The sequence below is a fragment of the Natator depressus genome, chromosome 12 (assembly GCF_965152275.1).
Source record: "Natator depressus isolate rNatDep1 chromosome 12, rNatDep2.hap1, whole genome shotgun sequence".
NCBI classification, from domain to species: Eukaryota; Metazoa; Chordata; order Testudines; family Cheloniidae; genus Natator; species Natator depressus.
In genome coordinates this window covers 3,322,458-3,338,993 of record NC_134245.1, presented here as the reverse complement: position 1 = coordinate 3,338,993, position 16,536 = coordinate 3,322,458, and the positions used below count along the sequence as shown (strand labels likewise).

The following is a 16,536-nucleotide window of genomic DNA, read 5'->3' as shown; positions in this document are numbered from 1 at the left end:
CCCTGTGTCCCAGCAGAGGGGTTGAGGAAATGGTGTCTGCAGATCAGAATTGGTGAAGAAACATAAAGGAGCCCAGGCCTGAATGACCAATATCACATTGCTCCCACCCCTTGTTAATACAGTGGCCCCACCACTGCAGACACCTGTGTAAAGAAGCCCATAGCTGAATGAACAGGGACTGACTTTCCCTTTTTTCTTAGCAGTGGGTGTTTTTCTCCAGATCATGACTTGGAGTAAATGAGACTGAATTTCCTTTCCACCCCAGGTGAGACAAACATGTCTGGATCAGGGTGGAGGGGAATTGATTGGAAAGGCCTGGAGGTACTGCTACTTCTTATGGATAAAGAAAATATTTGTCTTCTTGGCAACCTTCCATTCAATCTGCCAGAACTTCGAAACATTCATCACCTCTGTTTTTCGGTTTGACCTGGTAAAAGCTATAAAGAGAGAGAGTTCTTGAAGAAAATACTTCTATGGTACCTGAGCCGACCTGCTACATAGCTAATGAAGCCACCTGCTAACACTTGTTGTCTAATACGACCCTGCACACAGTAATGATTTCATGAGGGAAATCTCAGCTGTTAAAATGTGGAGAGAGCTCATTTCAAAGTACAGGTAGGGTAACGGAAACACACAATGGGGAAGTAGGGTCATTCTTCCACAAGAAACCTGTAACTAGAATCTGCTGGGTCTAATTCCCTCCTGACTGAAATCAGACTAAGACATTTTAAGGACAAAATGGACCATTAGATCATCTAGTCTGACCTCCATTATAACTGAGGCCACAGCATTCCACCCAGCTGCCCCTGCACTGCGCCCAGTAGCCCACTGCGCAACTTGGCTAACTCCTATTTCCAGAAAGGCCTCCAGTCTGGATTGGAAGACATCCAGAAATGGAAAATCCACCTCTTCCCTTGGTAGCTTGTGCCGATGGTTCATCACCCTGGCTGTTAAACATTTGTGCAGAACAGCTGGAGCTGATTAGTCAGCAGTGAATGTGACCCTTTGTCTTTAGGCTTTACAGGGATGGCTCCAAATGCCATTGTGTTTGTTTCACTTGCTCTCATAATCTCACTTCTTACCTTCCTCTTTGTTGGGCGCGTGGTCGTCAGGCTCCTCAGAGCATCCACCCATTTGACAGTATGCAGGCGGTCGTCCCAGTCAGGGACCTGGTCCGCAGGAAGCTGGAAGGTGATTCTGGACACCTTACACTTAACTGTGTGCATTTTGAAGGTGGCAGGAACATTAGATTTCAAAGTCACTGTGATGTCCTTAGAACATTCAGCATGGAGGTGGCCGACCTGGAGAGGATCAGAGAGCCAATGCCATTATTTCATCCATGGTCAGTCTGTGGCCAGCAAAGAATGGAGTGTTATTGTGAGCTACACGGAGAAGAAATGGAAGGGCTAGAGTGTGAGTCTTCATTTTTCCATGCAGTGAATTTGGTGCCAGATTCACCTCTGTTTATTGCTAGCCTAGGCAATGGTGGGTGCATGCTTCCCCACATGGACACCAGCAACAGCACACTGGAGGGACCACCTCTAGGAAGCTGCTCCATCTGGGTCTAATGGGAAGAAGATGCACAGCTGGATACCAGCATCCAGATGACACCAGAATCTAGAGCAACTCAGTCTCCTTCAGTGGCCTCGTGTCACAGGGTTTCTGGCCCCATAAATGAAGGAGGGTCAGTTCACCTGTGCCAGAACAGCCATTCCCAGTTTGGCCAATGAAGAGGGCGAAGTGGCACCTGGGGGATTACAAAGGACTAGGGAGAGCCAGTGAGTCAGGAGGTCAGAGAGGTCTCTGAGGCCAGCTATAGAGAGCACCCTGCAGGCCCTCTGTGGAAAGAGGGAGGTATCCTCAGGAAGCCTACTGACTTTCAAGAGCCAAAGCCAGTGCCAGGAGGCTGAAAAGGGCTGAGGGCTAGGGAGCCAGAGGAAGGGCTAGCTGGCAAACCTTCCTGAGCCAGAGAGCCAAGCCAGAGACAGCCACAGAGGGCTGAAGGCTGAGAGCAGCAGAGGGAGACACTTGCTAGCTCTCTAAGCTGCAGAGCTGAAGGAGGTGGGCCAGAGGGGGCTGAAGGCTGGGAGTGAAGTGTGGTGAGGGGCGCCAGAGTCAGAATGGGGGCAAAGTGAGAGAACGAGGGCTCTCCTTGAGGTACTGTTATGGGTTATGTGCAGGGGATTTTGTAATAAATTAATAGGGCTATTGGTAGTGAGAAAGACTGTTTGGGCTATTTGTGGGGACTCTGGTGGAGGGAAACTGAGGCAGATGTGCCTGTTCTCCCGTAAGAGGGCGCTCCAGGAAGGCACAGCTCTATCACACCGTACTTTAAAAAGGGAATGGACTTTTATAACCAAGAGAAATTCTGCAACTGAGAGCCCTCTGGGAGCAAGAGCAGTTTCCGAGCAGGTTAGGATCCCATGATTCTCCCACGAGAGTTGACAGTTCTGCCCCCACAGAGCTCCCACCTCTGCAAGCCCAAGGATTCAGAGAACTGACCCAAGACACAAACCAGAGCTCCTGCATGGCAGCGAGGAGCACTGCCACCTAGCTCTGCGTCAGTGCTCTGCTAACTACACATAACCTGCTGAGCAACCTCTTGTGCATGGGGAAAACAAAGTGGTCCCTGTATACCTGGGGAGAAAAGACAAGCGAAGCCGCAGCAGGCCATTCAAACCTCATCACGTCTGCTTTGCTGCGACTGGTTATCGTGAAGGTGACCTGGTAGGGCTTCCCGATGTGACAGTCCCCAAACTGGATGTGATCTTCTCTGGCAGCTAGAAAGAATGAAAATGGGGATGCTCCCTGATTTGGTTATAGCACTTGTAGGGCAGTGACTACTCGCACAGCACCCTTCCCCTCATGTGACTTCCTTCCCATCCATTGGCACATACACACCTGCTTCAACCAGAGAGAGCTCTTAAAGCAGCCCCTCCTCGAGCAGTGCATCCAGCTCTCATCCACGGACACACGTACCACCCCACTCACTGAAATCAAAAGGCCTCCACAATACATTACAGCCTGCAACACACCTTTCCACTTGGAGGACATACGCTCAAGTGTCCTGTGTAACAGAGATACACAAACTCAGCTGTAGAGAGGGCACAATAAGTAGGGCCTGTGATGTTGCACCCCCACAATGCTTTATAGAAGTATGCTTATGAGTGTAAATATGACATGACTGGAATATGTTTTATGCTAGATATACCATGTAACATATCTCTGCAAAGGTTATGATCTATTGGATATATTCATCCTGTTTGTATGCATGTATCATTTTTGTATTCAAAGTTATGAATATTGGCTATGTACTTGATTTTAAGTAGCCTCAGTGACGCAGTTGGTCAGCTTCTTGAGAAAAGACTATTCTCAGTAAGTGCCCAAACAAGAAACACTTAAGCTAACAATGAACTTTGAGAGACACCAATTCCACATCTGAGATTTCCTGGGAATGTGGCGTTGGTCTGTAAGGAACTGACTCATGCATGGACATGTGACTTGCCCATGTGACTCCAAAACTCCATCTTGGAGCTGGATTCTACATAGGAGAGGAGAAGGGGTTTCCACCCACAAGAGAGAGACTATATAAGCCCCTGGGGAAACCCCTCCATTTTGTCTTCAACTGGCTCAAGAGGTAGCCTCTCCACCCCGAAAGGATGCCTGAAGGAAACTGGAACAAAGGACAGTAACTATAGGGGTGTAAGTGATTGCTGGACCCAGACTAGAAGGAGGCTAGTCTGTCAAAGAAGCTTATTGGAACATCTCTGAGGGTGAGATTTATCTGCATTTAGTTTCCTACTGTATTAGGCATAGACTTGCGTATTTTATTTTGTTTGGTAATTTACTTTGTTCTGTCTGTTATTACTTGGAACGACTTAAATCCTACTTTCTGTATTTAATAAAATCACTTTTTACTTCTTAATTAACCCAGAGTAAGTATTAATACTGGGAAAGAAGGGGGGGCAAACAGCTGTGCATATCTCTCTATCAGTGTTATAGCGTGAACAATTTATGAGTTTACCCTGTATAAGCTTTATACAGGGTACAATGGATTTATCTGGGGTTTGGACCCCACTAGGAGCTGGGTATCTGAATGCTGGAAACAGGAGCACGTCTTAAGCTGTTTTCAGTTAAGCCTGCAGCTTGTGGGGGATGTGGTTCAGACTTGGATCTGTGTTTGCAGCAGGCAAGCGTGTCTGGCTCAAACAAGGCAAGGTATTGAAGTCCCAAGCTGGCAGGGAAAACGGGCTCAGAGGTAGTCTAGACACATCAGGTGGCTGTCCCAAAGGGGTTTCTGTGATCCAGCTCATCACAGAGCCCTATCAAATTCACTGTCCATTTTGATCAATTTCACGGACAGAGGGTTTTAAAATTGGTCAATTTCACAGTTTCAGATGTTTACATCTGAAATTTCATGGTGTTGTAATTGTGGGGGTCCCAACCCAGGAGAGGGTCATGGGGGGTTGCAAAGCTGATGTAGGGGGGCCGTGGGATTGCCACCCTCACTTCTGTGCTGCCTTCAGCTGGGCTCTGAAGATAGCACAGCTGAGGAGCTTCTGCTGCCAGGGAAAGCACACGGAGGTGGGTCTGATCTCCCACCAAGAGTGGCCATACAGGGAAAGAGGAAGTCCTATCCCTCCACAGCCCAGCCGACTAGCAGCTAGAGCCCGGTGAACGGCAACAGCCTCCCACTGGGGTGCCCCCAGCCCTGCCCCTTCTCTGCCCCTCCAATAGCTAGATTTCATGGGGGAAGTCTGATTTCATGGTCCATGTCGTGTTTTCATGGCCGTGAATTTGGTAGGGCTCTAACACTAAGTACTACACATGCTAGCAACTCCTGTATAGCTGCAGTCTTCACTGGATGTCACAGAAAGAGGCTGTTTGACCTGACATGTCCCTTTTAGGGATACTCCCCAAGTGCATGTTGCCCATTTCTGACCCTCCTCTTCTATTATTAACAATTAACAGCACTGTTTTCTCTGGACATAAGGTCTCCTCTCCTCTAAGCCCTTGTGTGGTTCTCACTTCCTGCCTGGTCTCAATAGTTTGGTCTTCTTAGCTCCTGGAGCAGCGTAGGTTTTCACCAATCTATATAGCTTCTACCTCCCCCTTCAAAATCCCAACACCACCAGCTCTTGTCAGCTAAACGGACAGCAAAATTTCCACGGACTTCAACAGCAGCAGGCTCATTCATTCCAAAATCCTGATTTACCTTCTAAAAACCACAAAGGGACCAAACTATTCTCAACAACACCTCTTACCCTCCACTCTGTCCTCCTCCAGCTGCCCCTCTGCATTCTCCTCGTTGCTCTCTGCTACCAGCCCATGGATATTCTCCAGCGTGATATCGTCTTGGTAGCCCTCTCCCACCATCTGAATGCAGGTTTCCTCATACTGGTTGTCCACCACTGACAGATGGATTTTCCCCTCCACCCGCTGGGCCAGTCTGGGTTTGAAAAGCACATCAAACTCTGCCGATTCACCATTCTGCAGGATTAGGGAGGCTGTGTGGGGTTTCCTTCCTGCAAAGAAATGGAGCATTTGGACTGGAAATCAGACCTGAGAGTTGCAGACATACAGAAGGAGACATTCGTAAGAGGTTTGAACAGGAAAACCAACTAAAGCATGGCTGTCCCCAAACCCTTGTTCTCCTGGAGGGTGGCTGAGTTCCACAGGGAGGAGGTCACATGACAGACTCGCTTCATACTGCAGGGTCTATGAGTATGTCTTTGCTGCAGAATTAACTTGGGCTCTTACTCAAATGCTGGTTCCGACCTGACTCCCATCCACACACAAAACCCTCCTCACTCCATCCAGTGCGATGGTGCTTTCAAACAGGGCTAGCTGGCCTGTCCATGGCTATCGGCTACAGGTGAGGCACTGCTTTCTCTCAGGCTGGTAACCCACCCACTTTGCAGCAAGTACTCAGGCTAAACCATTTGAGTGCTGGTAATCCTCAAATGCCTTCCTACAATTCCCCCGGGTGCCCAGAAGGACAAATTCTCCCTCAGTTCACTGGGAAAGAATCACAGAGCAGCTCAATGCACTGTGGCACAAAGACTCCTGGGAAGTGCCCCGGAAGTCCTGGTGTCTGCAGCACCAATGAGGACCCAGTAACTCAGGCACCACTTTCTGGCCTAGCTGCTCACTCCTGGGCTAGGCTAGTCTTGGGGCTCAGACCCGGGTGCCAATCACCTGACTTAACTTCACAGTGAAGACATCCCCTACGAGAGCTGCTGGAATTCTTCACTTCTGCCAGCGTCATTGCATTTACCTTCTCTGCCCGATTCATCCCCCTCACTCTGAGCCACATAGAGGCAGTGAGTTGTAGGCCTGGATTTCAGTGAGAAAACTCCATAGTCATCCAACAGGTCAACCATCACCTGGAGAAAGAAAAACACAAAGCATGGCAACACGGGCTAGGATATGGGGCAGCAAGTGGAGTCATCGAATGTTACCGATGTTCCAGAGAACCAAACACTCATTGCTTTCACTGTTAGAATGTATTAGAATGTAATCAAACAGAACAGACTATATTCCTCTGAAATTGAATAGACTATAATTGGAAATCAACTGAATACAACAGAATGCAATTAGAAGGTAATCAAACAGAACAGAACGTAATTAGAAAGTATTAAAAGGTAACTATAGAATAGAATTAAAATAGAATTCATTTTAATACTTTCTAATTACAATCAAGTAGAATAGCATGTAATTATAGTATAATAGCATGTAATCAAATAGAATAGAATGTTACTGAGTAGAATGGAATTAGAACATAATAGAATGTAATTAGAAGGTAATCAAATAAAATAGAATGTAATTAGACAGTATTAAAATGTAATCATGTAGAGCAGAATGGAATTAGAATGTAACAGAAGCGTTCTCATAATTATAACCAAACTGTGAAGAGGAAACCAGCTGTCTTCTGATATTGTTAACTAAGAATGACAAATTGGTCAGAAAATCAGACACCCCCAAGGACAAGTAAGTGAAAGTCAATCATGCGCGATCTTGGCTGACTGACACCCATTTCAACTAGTGGTTTATTAAGGCACAGAAAGGAGAACTGGTGCAGAGGGCCATAATATCAGACTGGAGAAGACACTGAAGAAGTTATTGGGAAGGAGACAAAGATGAACAGTCAAAAGCCTTCCCCTTTGGAATTGTCCTATAGAATCTGACAGAAAATAGGAGCTTTTCTATTGTTCTCCAGAAGCATCCTATGGAATTTAATAGAGAATTATATCCTTACTACGGATGGTTCAAAACACATGCAGAAAGGATCTCATTCTATATTCAATTCCACAGAGTTTTAATGTGCTTTCTACACATCTCTACTAGCTTCATTTGTATTAAGTTCTATAAGGCTTGTCCATAAAAGGAGGAAAATTTGTTTCAGTGCCATTTTTAAGCTTTTGCCTAGCAAGTTATTACCTGGACGGGTATCACGCCACTGTTCTTAAGGACAAAAGGGAGTTTCTCCGAATGCTCGAGCAGGAGCCTCTTGAAGAGGAGCAGTGGGTTCCCTCTTTTGTTGCGGAGGACAGGGCGCAAGATGGTCACTCGGGGGAAGTTCCCATCCCCGGTGATATCAAATGTTAAATTTCGTGATTTAGCGACCAAGCTGCAGGGAGTAGGAAAAAATCATTGTTCCAGGCACATGCCTGCTATGTACACAGGGGACAGGAAAGCCCACCCCCAGGAAACAGTGGGTTAAATTACCTTGGCAGTCCATCAATGAAAGCCTCAAAAATGCACTGGTAGCTCTGCATCGTCTGTGGGGTGAAAGTCACTGTAGCAAAGGCATGGGAGTGGCTGGGGACGCACATCCGAACGGGATCCACCTCGAAGATGTCATTAATGCGGGCAGCAGCCTTAGGGGAAACCCAGACAGCAGGGGTGGCTATGAAATACCCCTCCCATAGACACAGTCAGTGGAATTCAAACTCACAAAACATACACAGTATAAGAGCCACAGGGGCAAGACTCTCCCCTCAGCTGTCAGGAGGTTCTCCTCTCCTGTCTCAGGAAGGGATGTCAAACAGCATGTTTCTTGACTTAACGAATGTCCTGTCAGGATCCGAAAAAACCCATCCTGTTCCAAGTGGTGGGGAAAGTGGGGTATTTGAGACAACAGTATGTGATAACTAAAGGTAAGGGCTCACTTTTTAGCAGCCACCACTGCAGCATAGCACATAGCTGTTTGTATGGCTCTATTCCTAGATTTATTGCCCATCAGACCCTTTGTGTATATCACGAATCTCACTAAACACCAGACTAAATGAGAGAAAGCTATCCAGATGAAGAAGAAGAAAAGAGATCAAAGGGTGCTGAAAACAACCCAGACTGGCTTTACGCCGGGGCAGACCAACACATCAGTGCCATTCCTCTGTGTATAATTTTGTCAAGGGTCAGGATCAACTTAAGGAAGGGGCTTGTCACAGTATGAGATGCTGGCAAGTCTGGCAGTGGAAGGGGGGATAATTAGGGTTGCTTATCACAAAACGGTTTGTTGGGCTCTTCTGAGTGGCTGCTGTGAGGAATGGGGACTCTGTCACTCCTATGGGTAAGAGGCGACATTTCTCTCTAGGACTCCCTGGGGATTGCTTTATTCTTCCTCACAGTACGTGGTTACTAATCAGATCCATATCTTATCAGATCCCATGTGATCAGTGCTCAGCTTATCGTACCTCATTCCAGGCACTGCCAGCAATGGACTGATCGGGAGGCTTCACTGTGGATCAGCTTGGGCAGCAGTCTAACACTATTGGGCAGGGGTGGGAGTGACATTCTATTACCCTACACTGGTCCAGACCAGGCAAGGCTGAAACACACATCTCAGAAACCCTGCATGCTGCTCCAACTTGCTTGTGGGGCCTCCAGTGGATGGTCCCACACCCGTCCCCTCAGCTCTTATTCTGACCTTGTTGGAGACAGGCTTGACCGCGAGGACCACGTCACAAGGAATTCTGCCCACATTGGCGATCTTGAACCGAGCTGTTGCCTGGTGCCCAACCAGGACGTTACTGAAGATGAACTTGTTCTCATCTGATACAAACACCCCTCCGCCATCCACTGTCTGCAGGATCTGGTAAAGGTTGATGTTGCTGCAGATCCTATGTTCCTCAAAAATGGTCCCGATGTCATCAACCACAAAGGCTGAGGGAAGATAGACATGACAGCTGAGACCGTGTGTTCTCTTCTGGGCTGAGAAACATAGGCCTAGTTTGTCTTGGGAGCAACTCTACTGACTTCAGTGGCATTAATGCAGGATGAACTTGACTCAAGAATCCTTTTTTTCACAAGTCAGGGTAATGGCACACCCCCGAGTGAGCTGTCAGCAATTTGTATTGAACCTCAGGCCTCTGGATCTTAAGGAATGTGCCTCTATCACCTACATTTGTCTATCCCGCATCCACTCAGTGTGGCACTCTGTCCCACATTAGTGGTGGCTGGGCCACCGTGAGAGGGGTTTATGAGCCCACTACAGTCTGCCAGCAATAGAAGCTGGATATGAGTCAGCAGTGTGCCCTCATTGCCAAGAAGGCCAACGGCATATTGGGCTGTATTAGTAGGAGCATTGCCAGCAGATCGAGGGAAGTGATTATTCCCCTCTATTCGGCACTGGTGAGGCCACACCTGGAGTATTGCGTCCAGTTTTGGTCCCCCCACTACAGAAGGGATGTGGACAAATTGGAGAGAGTCCAGTGGAGGACAATGAAAATGATCAGGGGGCTGGAGCACATGACTTATGAGGAGAGGCTGAGGGAACTGGGGTTATTTAGTCTGCAGAAGAGAAGAGTGAGGGGGGATTTGATAGCAGCCTTCAACTACCTGAAGGGGGTTCCAAAGAGGATGGAGCTCAGCTGTTCTCAGTGGTGGCAGATGACAGAACAAGGAGCAATGGTCTCAAGTTGCAGTTCGGGAGGTCTAGGTTGGATACTAGGAAACACTATTTCACTAGGAGGGTGGTGAAGCACTGGAATGGGTTACCTAGGGAGGTGGTAGAATCTCCATCCTTCGAGGTTTTTAAGGCCCAGTTTGACAAACCCTTGGCTGGGATGATTTAGTTGGGGATTGGTCCTGCTTTGAGCAGGGGATTGGACTGGATGACCTCCTGAGTTCTCTTCCAACCCTAATATTCTATGATTCTATGTTCCTTTGACTTGGATACATGTTGCCCGAGTGAGGATGGAGTACAGCTGAAGCACACACTTCAGGGTTTGGCCCAGAATCTATTCCTCAGACCAACTCTTTTCTCATGATCCCTCATGGCAAAAAAGCAACAGCCTCTGGGGAATGGCAAAGCAGATATGCTGCAGGTCTCTCCGTCAGCCTATCCAGCCCTTCTAGACGCCAGCCTCTCTCTTGGGAAGGAAGAGGACAGAAGGCCCAGCTGTCACATTTAGCTGTCATTTAGCTGTCACAGAGGTATCAGGTATTTCCTAATGTTTCACTGTGTTTTCCCCTGCTTGCTTCTGGCTCAGTCCTGGCTGACTAGAGAGAACGATCATTCCCTGTTCCCCATTGGTCTCGTCCACAGCTGTTGTGGCACCTCTTGGCCTCCCTATCTCTAGACTGAACATTCCTACTCTCCCAAACTCCATAGGTCAAAGTGGCAAAGAGTCCTGTGGCACCTTACAGACTAACAGACGTATTGGAGCATAAGCTTTCGTGGGTGAATACCCACTTCGTCAGATGCATGTAGTGGAAATTTCCAGAGGCAGGTATAAATATGCAAGCAAGAATCAGGCTAGGGATAAGGAGGTTAGTTCAATCAGGGAGGATGAGGCCCTCTTCTAGCAACTGAGGTGTGAACACCAAGGGAGGAGAAACTGCTTTTGTAGTTGGCGAGCCAGTCACAGTCTTTATTTAATCCCGAGCTGATGGTGTCAAATTTGCAAATGAACTGAAGCTCAGCAGTTTCTCTTTGAAGTCTGGTCCTGAAGGTTTTTTGCTGCAGGATGGCTGCCTTTAAATCTGCTATTGTGCGTCGAGGGAGGTTGAAGTGTTGTCCTACAGGTTTTTGTATATTGCCGTTCCTAATATCTGATTTGTGTCCATTTATCCTTTTACGTAGGGACTGTCCAGTTTGGCCGATGTACAGAGCAGAGGGGCATTGCTGGCACATGATGGCGTAGATACATTGGTGGACGTGCAGGTGAATGAACCGGTGATGGTGTGGCTGATCTGGTTAGGTCCTGTGATGGTGTCGCTGGTGTAGATATGTGGGCAGAGTTGGCATCAAGGTTTGTTGCATGGATTGGTTCCTGAGTTAGAGTTACTATGGTGTGGTGTGTCGTTGCTGGTGAGAATGTGCTTCAGGTTGGCGGGTTGTCTGTGGGCGAGGACTGGCCTGCCTCCCAAGGCCTGTGAAAGTGAGGGATCCTTGTCCAGGATGGGTTGTAGATCACTGATGATGCATTGGAGAGGTTTTAGCTGAGGACTGTATGTGATGGCCAGTGGAGTTCTGTTGGTTTCTTTCTTGGGCTTGTCTCGAAGCAGGAGGCTTCTGGGTACACGTCTGGCTCTGTTGATCTGTTTCCTTATTTCCTCGTACGGGTATCGTAGTTTTGAGAATGTCTGAGAAACAACAGAACTCCACTGGACATAACATACAGTCCCCTCTGCTCTGTACGTCGGCCAAACTGGACAGTCCCTACGTAAAAGGATAAATGGACACAAATCAGATATTAGGAACGGCAATATACAAAAACCTGTAGGACAACACTTCAACCTCCCTCGACGCACAATAGCAGATTTAAAGGCAGCCATCCTGCAGCAAAAAACCTTCAGGACCAGACTTCAAAGAGAAACTGCTGAGCTTCAGTTCATTTGCAAATTTGACACCATCAGCTCGGGATTAAATAAAGACTGTGACTGGCTCGCCAACTACAAAAGCAGTTTCTCCTCCCTTGGTGTTCACACCTCAGCTGCTAGAAGAGGGCCTCATCCTCCCTGATTGAACTAACCTCCTTATCCCTAGCCTGATTCTTGCTTGCATATTTATACCTGCCTCTGGAAATTTCCACTACATGCATCTGACGAAGTGGGTATTCACCCACGAAAGCTTATGCTCCAATACGTCTGTTACTCTGTAAGGTACCACACGACTCTTTGCCACTTTGACCTATGGAGTTTGGGAGAGTAGGAATGTTCAGTCTAGAGAAAGGGAGGCCAAGAGGTGCCACAACAGCTGTGGACGAGATTAATGGGGAACAGGGAATGATCGTTCTCTCTAGTCAGCCAGGACTGAGCCAGAAGCAAGCAGGGGAAAACACAGTGAAACATTAGGAAATACCTGATACCTCTTTGACAGCTAAATAACTGTACAGGCTGTCAGAGGTCACTGTCCCTTCCCCTTACTGCCCTGGTGGATCAGATCGCTGGTTTATCAGCTCCTGCCTCTTACCTCCCACAGTTGCCAGCTGATGCCTCAGAAGAAAAGGGTCCTCCCTGCTCCATACAACACACCTAGGTTGGACACCAGCGTGGGGGAATGTCTTCCTGAGCCTGCCTGCAGTGATCAGTTTACACTCTGAAGCATGAGAGTTGGTTACCTACTATCCCATAATGTGCTGCCAAATCCAGCAAGGAATGGAGGCAGGCAGTGGAGATTTTCAAGATGAGCCATGTTCTCTCTCAAGGGGGGGTGTCAAGGATAATGCAACCCCTCTCCATATGCTCCTTTGGGAAGAGGGAGTGGATGCAGTGATTCAGCCAATGGCTGTACGGAACATGTCTATACCTGGTAGGCATGACTCAGCAATTAGGGTGTATGGGATGCCTCCTGGATTATCGTCGGGGTCTCTGTCAGCGATGTCGATGGCCAGGTATTCCTCACACTTTCCCACTGGCTCTGCTAAACAATCAACTGTGATGATCTGCTGGCCTCCTGCAGGGATGGATCCAAACCCAGGATACACTGTAAACATGCCTAGAGTGAAGCGAGCCTGCAAAAGAGTCCAGGGAAAGCCTGCCTCAGACATCCTGCCAGTTAACAGTCCCAGGAGAGGAGCATTCCACTCCCTTCATTTCTCCCTGCTTCCCTACAGCCAGTCATGATCACTGCACATTCCCTGGGGCTGCTAGGACCTGGAACAAACTCTCAGTACTCCAACAGCCTTCTAAAGAGGATGCATAAAGCATTGGGTTGTCAATTTAATGGTCATGCCATGTGCATACAGCCAAGTTCAGGAACCTACCTCAGTCCCCCTGCCCTAGGCAGCAGGGGAAGCACCAGAAACCTTCTGGTCAGCTCAAGAGTGATGCTGACAAACTGTAGAAGAAGCAGCATCTAATCCTCCCTGGTCAAAGGAAGGGGGATTGGGAAGTAAAGGGAGGGGAAAACAGCAAGGTTCCTGATTTCTGATAGGGAGCAAAACAAAAAGGAGAAATATCTTCCTGGAAAAGTAGGAGGGAGGAATGAGAGTAGAAAGATTGGGGGAGAGAAAGGGGAAAGCATGTGAGAAAGAAAATCACCCAAAGAAAGAATATCAGCTCTGGAGCAGACATACCGTAAATGAGAACAGCACATTCTCTGATCTAGCTGCCAAGGCAGGGTCATCCCTGGGGGAGCGGAAGAATTCAGACCGAAGAAGGGCCCTAGCAGACACTGCAGCTGATGTGAGGAGCGGGGTGGAACATGCATCCACCTGCATAGGTGCTGACTCCGTGGGTGCTCCGGGGCTGGAGCACCCACAGGGAAAAATTGGTAGGTGCTCTGCACCCACCGGCAGCTCCCTGGCAGCTCCCCACCCCTTCCCCTCTCCTCCACTTCCCAGCTCACCTCACCTCCGCCTCCTCCCCTGAGCGCGCCTTCCCCGCTTCTCCTCTCAGCGCTTGCCACCGCGAAACAGCTGTTTCGCAGCATAACAAGCTGTGGGAGGGAGGGGGGAGGAGCGGGAACGCGACGCGCTCAGGGGAGGAGGTGGGGAAGAAGCGGGGCTTGGACGGGGATTTGGTGAAGGGGTCCAATAGGGGCAAGAGGCGGAGTTGGGGTGGGGATTTTGGGGAAGGGGTTGGAATGGGGGGAGGGCTAGTGTGGAGTTGGGGCAGGGCCGGGGGGCGTGAGCACCCACCAGCGCCAGGAGAAGATGGCACCTATGCCCACCTGCGCAACAAGGTTGATGTCCTTCTGAAGAGATTCTGAGCGCTTGCTTTGTTTGCCAACTGGAGGGATTTTGCTTAGGGTCTCGCTGTCACGGGAACGGGAGTGCTTGATGTGGGATGGTCTGGAAGAAACAGCAGAAATACATCATGCTGGGGTCTCCACTGTGTCCAATCCCCTCCTGGGTTTGACTGTCCCAGAGCTGGGATTGCCCTGGGAAGGGGCACACCCATTCTGAGCAAGTGTCCAAATGTAATACACACAAGTGCATGACTGGCTGAAGGACATTAATAACAACACTGATCACATATATGCAATCTCTCATCCATAAATCCCAGCACTTTACAAAGAAGGGCACTAATAAGCCCGATCTTGTCTGTAGCACTTGTCATCAGCAGAGCTCAAAGTGCTTTACAATGGAGGTCAATGTCATCACCCCCATTTTATAGATGGGGAAACTGAGGCACAGAGTTGTCAGCATTAGCTAGTGCTTTCTCTTACCCCTTTTTTGGTGAGATGGGCAGATCTCGTATTAGCTTGCTGATGAAGTATTTGAAATCAAGAGCGCCTTTGTTCTCCAGAGTGAAGCTGCAGGTCTTACGGGTGCTGTTCATCATGGAGCCAAAGTTGATGAGTGAGGCAGGGGAAACGCTGTACTTAGTGAACAAAGAATTCACTGACACTTTCACTGGAATGCTGGCAATGGTCTCGCCTCCTTCACAGACATTGGGCTCAATCACCTAGGCAGAGCAGGGTGGATTGGCAAGTGGAGTTTAGAGGACTCTGCTGGTCTGTTTCATAAATCCACAGAGTTGCTGCCTACAGCGGGAGCCATGGAACACTTAGCCAGGCACTCCCCCCTTGTGTCAGTTTCCTGGTGACTTGAAGGCCTTTGTCGTTCCTAAGATTACCCTTGCAAAGACTTGGCAGAAGTCCCTAGGAGCTTTCATAGATTCACAGATTCCAAGGCCAGAAGGGACCACTGGGATCACGTTGCCTGACTTCCTGTGTAACACAGGCCAGAGAATTTCCCCCCAATAATCCCCAGAGAAGAGCTTTTAGAAGAACAGCCAGTCTTGATTTAAAAATTGCCAGTGATGGAGAATCCACCACCCCTTGGTAAATTGTTCCAGTGTTTAATTACCCTCCCTGTAAAAAATGTATGCCTTATTTCCAGTCTGAATTTGTCTAGCTTCAACTTCCAGCCACTGGATCATGTTAGACCTTTTGTCTGCAGAGCCCATTATCAAATATTTGTTCCCTGTGTAGATACTTATGATCTGTGATCAAGTCACCCTCACACTTCTCTTTGTTAAACTAAATAGATTGAGCTCTTTTAGTCTATCACTATAAGGCAGGTTTTCTAATGCTTTAAGCATTCTCATGGCTCTTTTCTGAATCCTCTCTAATTTACCAGCATCCTTCTTGAGTTGTGGGCACCAGAACTGGACACAGGATTCCAGCAGCGATTGCACCAATGCCAAATACAGAGGTAAAATAGGTTTCAGAGTGGTAGCCGTTTTAGTCTGTATCAGCAAAAACAACGAGGAGTCCTTGTGGCACTTTAGAGACTGTGACAAAGCTCTGTCCTTGCCTCCGTGGGTCCCGCATTTCCTGATGGATTTCGCTAGCCTCAGAGGCTCACTGTGACCCTCCACGTAACCCTTCTTTCTCTAGAGACAAGGGTCACAATCTACTGAGCAATTTTCATCATAAGCCAGTGAGGGAGGTGAGGAGAAGTTATCCTTCCTTGCACAGTCTCTGTTGTCTCCCAGTCTCAGTGATTAATCAGGGGGCAAAGGTGTGTGGGGGGGAGCCCGGGCCCACCCTCTACTCTGGGCTCCAGCCCAGGGACCATAATAGTATCAGCTATGGTAGCTCACCTTTTAGAAACATGACATGTACAATTCCCTGGGCTACTTCCCCCACAGCAGCCCTCACTTCCTCAAGCTCCACTTCACCCTTACCTCAGGGCCTCCTTCCTTGTGCCTGATATGGTGTGTACTACTCAGCCTCTCCAACAGCGCAACTTCCTCCCACAGCTCTTGACATGGACACCCACCTGACTGACTGGGAGGCTTTTAACTAGTTTCAGCCAGTCCCTGATTGGCTTCAGGTGTCCCAATCAACCTAGCATTCTCCCTGCCTTCTGGAAAGTTCTTAATTGGCCCCAGGTGTCTTAATTTACCTCGAGCAGCTTCCATTTCACTTAACCTGGTACCAGGGATTTGTTTAGCCTGGAGCTAATATACCTATCTCCCACTACTTTTCTATAGCCATCTGGCCTTGCCCCGTCACAAGACTAAGAAATGTATTTGGGCATAAGCTTTCGTGGGCTAAAATCCACTTCATCAGATGCATGGAGTGGAACATACAGTAGGGAGGTATAAATCACAGCATATGAAAAGATGGGAGTTGCC

At 48.3% G+C, this 16,536-nt stretch overlaps 1 protein-coding gene across 2 annotated transcripts in view; it reads right to left on the bottom strand.

The window, feature by feature from the left end:
- HYDIN (HYDIN axonemal central pair apparatus protein) overlaps positions 1–16,536 on the bottom strand; it is a 443,011-nt gene that overhangs the window by 56,045 nt on the left and 370,430 nt on the right. For both annotated transcript variants that reach the window (XM_074968344.1, XM_074968343.1), the window contains 10 exons: positions 14,618–14,856; positions 14,120–14,240; positions 12,755–12,959; positions 8,930–9,165; positions 7,729–7,880; positions 7,441–7,630; positions 6,278–6,386; positions 5,265–5,525; positions 2,638–2,780; positions 1,083–1,301 (listed from right to left, as the gene is read on the bottom strand). In XM_074968344.1, coding sequence (XP_074824445.1) covers positions 1,083–1,301; positions 2,638–2,780; positions 5,265–5,525; positions 6,278–6,386; positions 7,441–7,630; positions 7,729–7,880; positions 8,930–9,165; positions 12,755–12,959; positions 14,120–14,240; positions 14,618–14,856 — 1,875 coding nt within the window. The remainder of the gene's footprint in view (positions 1–1,082; positions 1,302–2,637; positions 2,781–5,264; positions 5,526–6,277; positions 6,387–7,440; positions 7,631–7,728; positions 7,881–8,929; positions 9,166–12,754; positions 12,960–14,119; positions 14,241–14,617; positions 14,857–16,536) is intronic.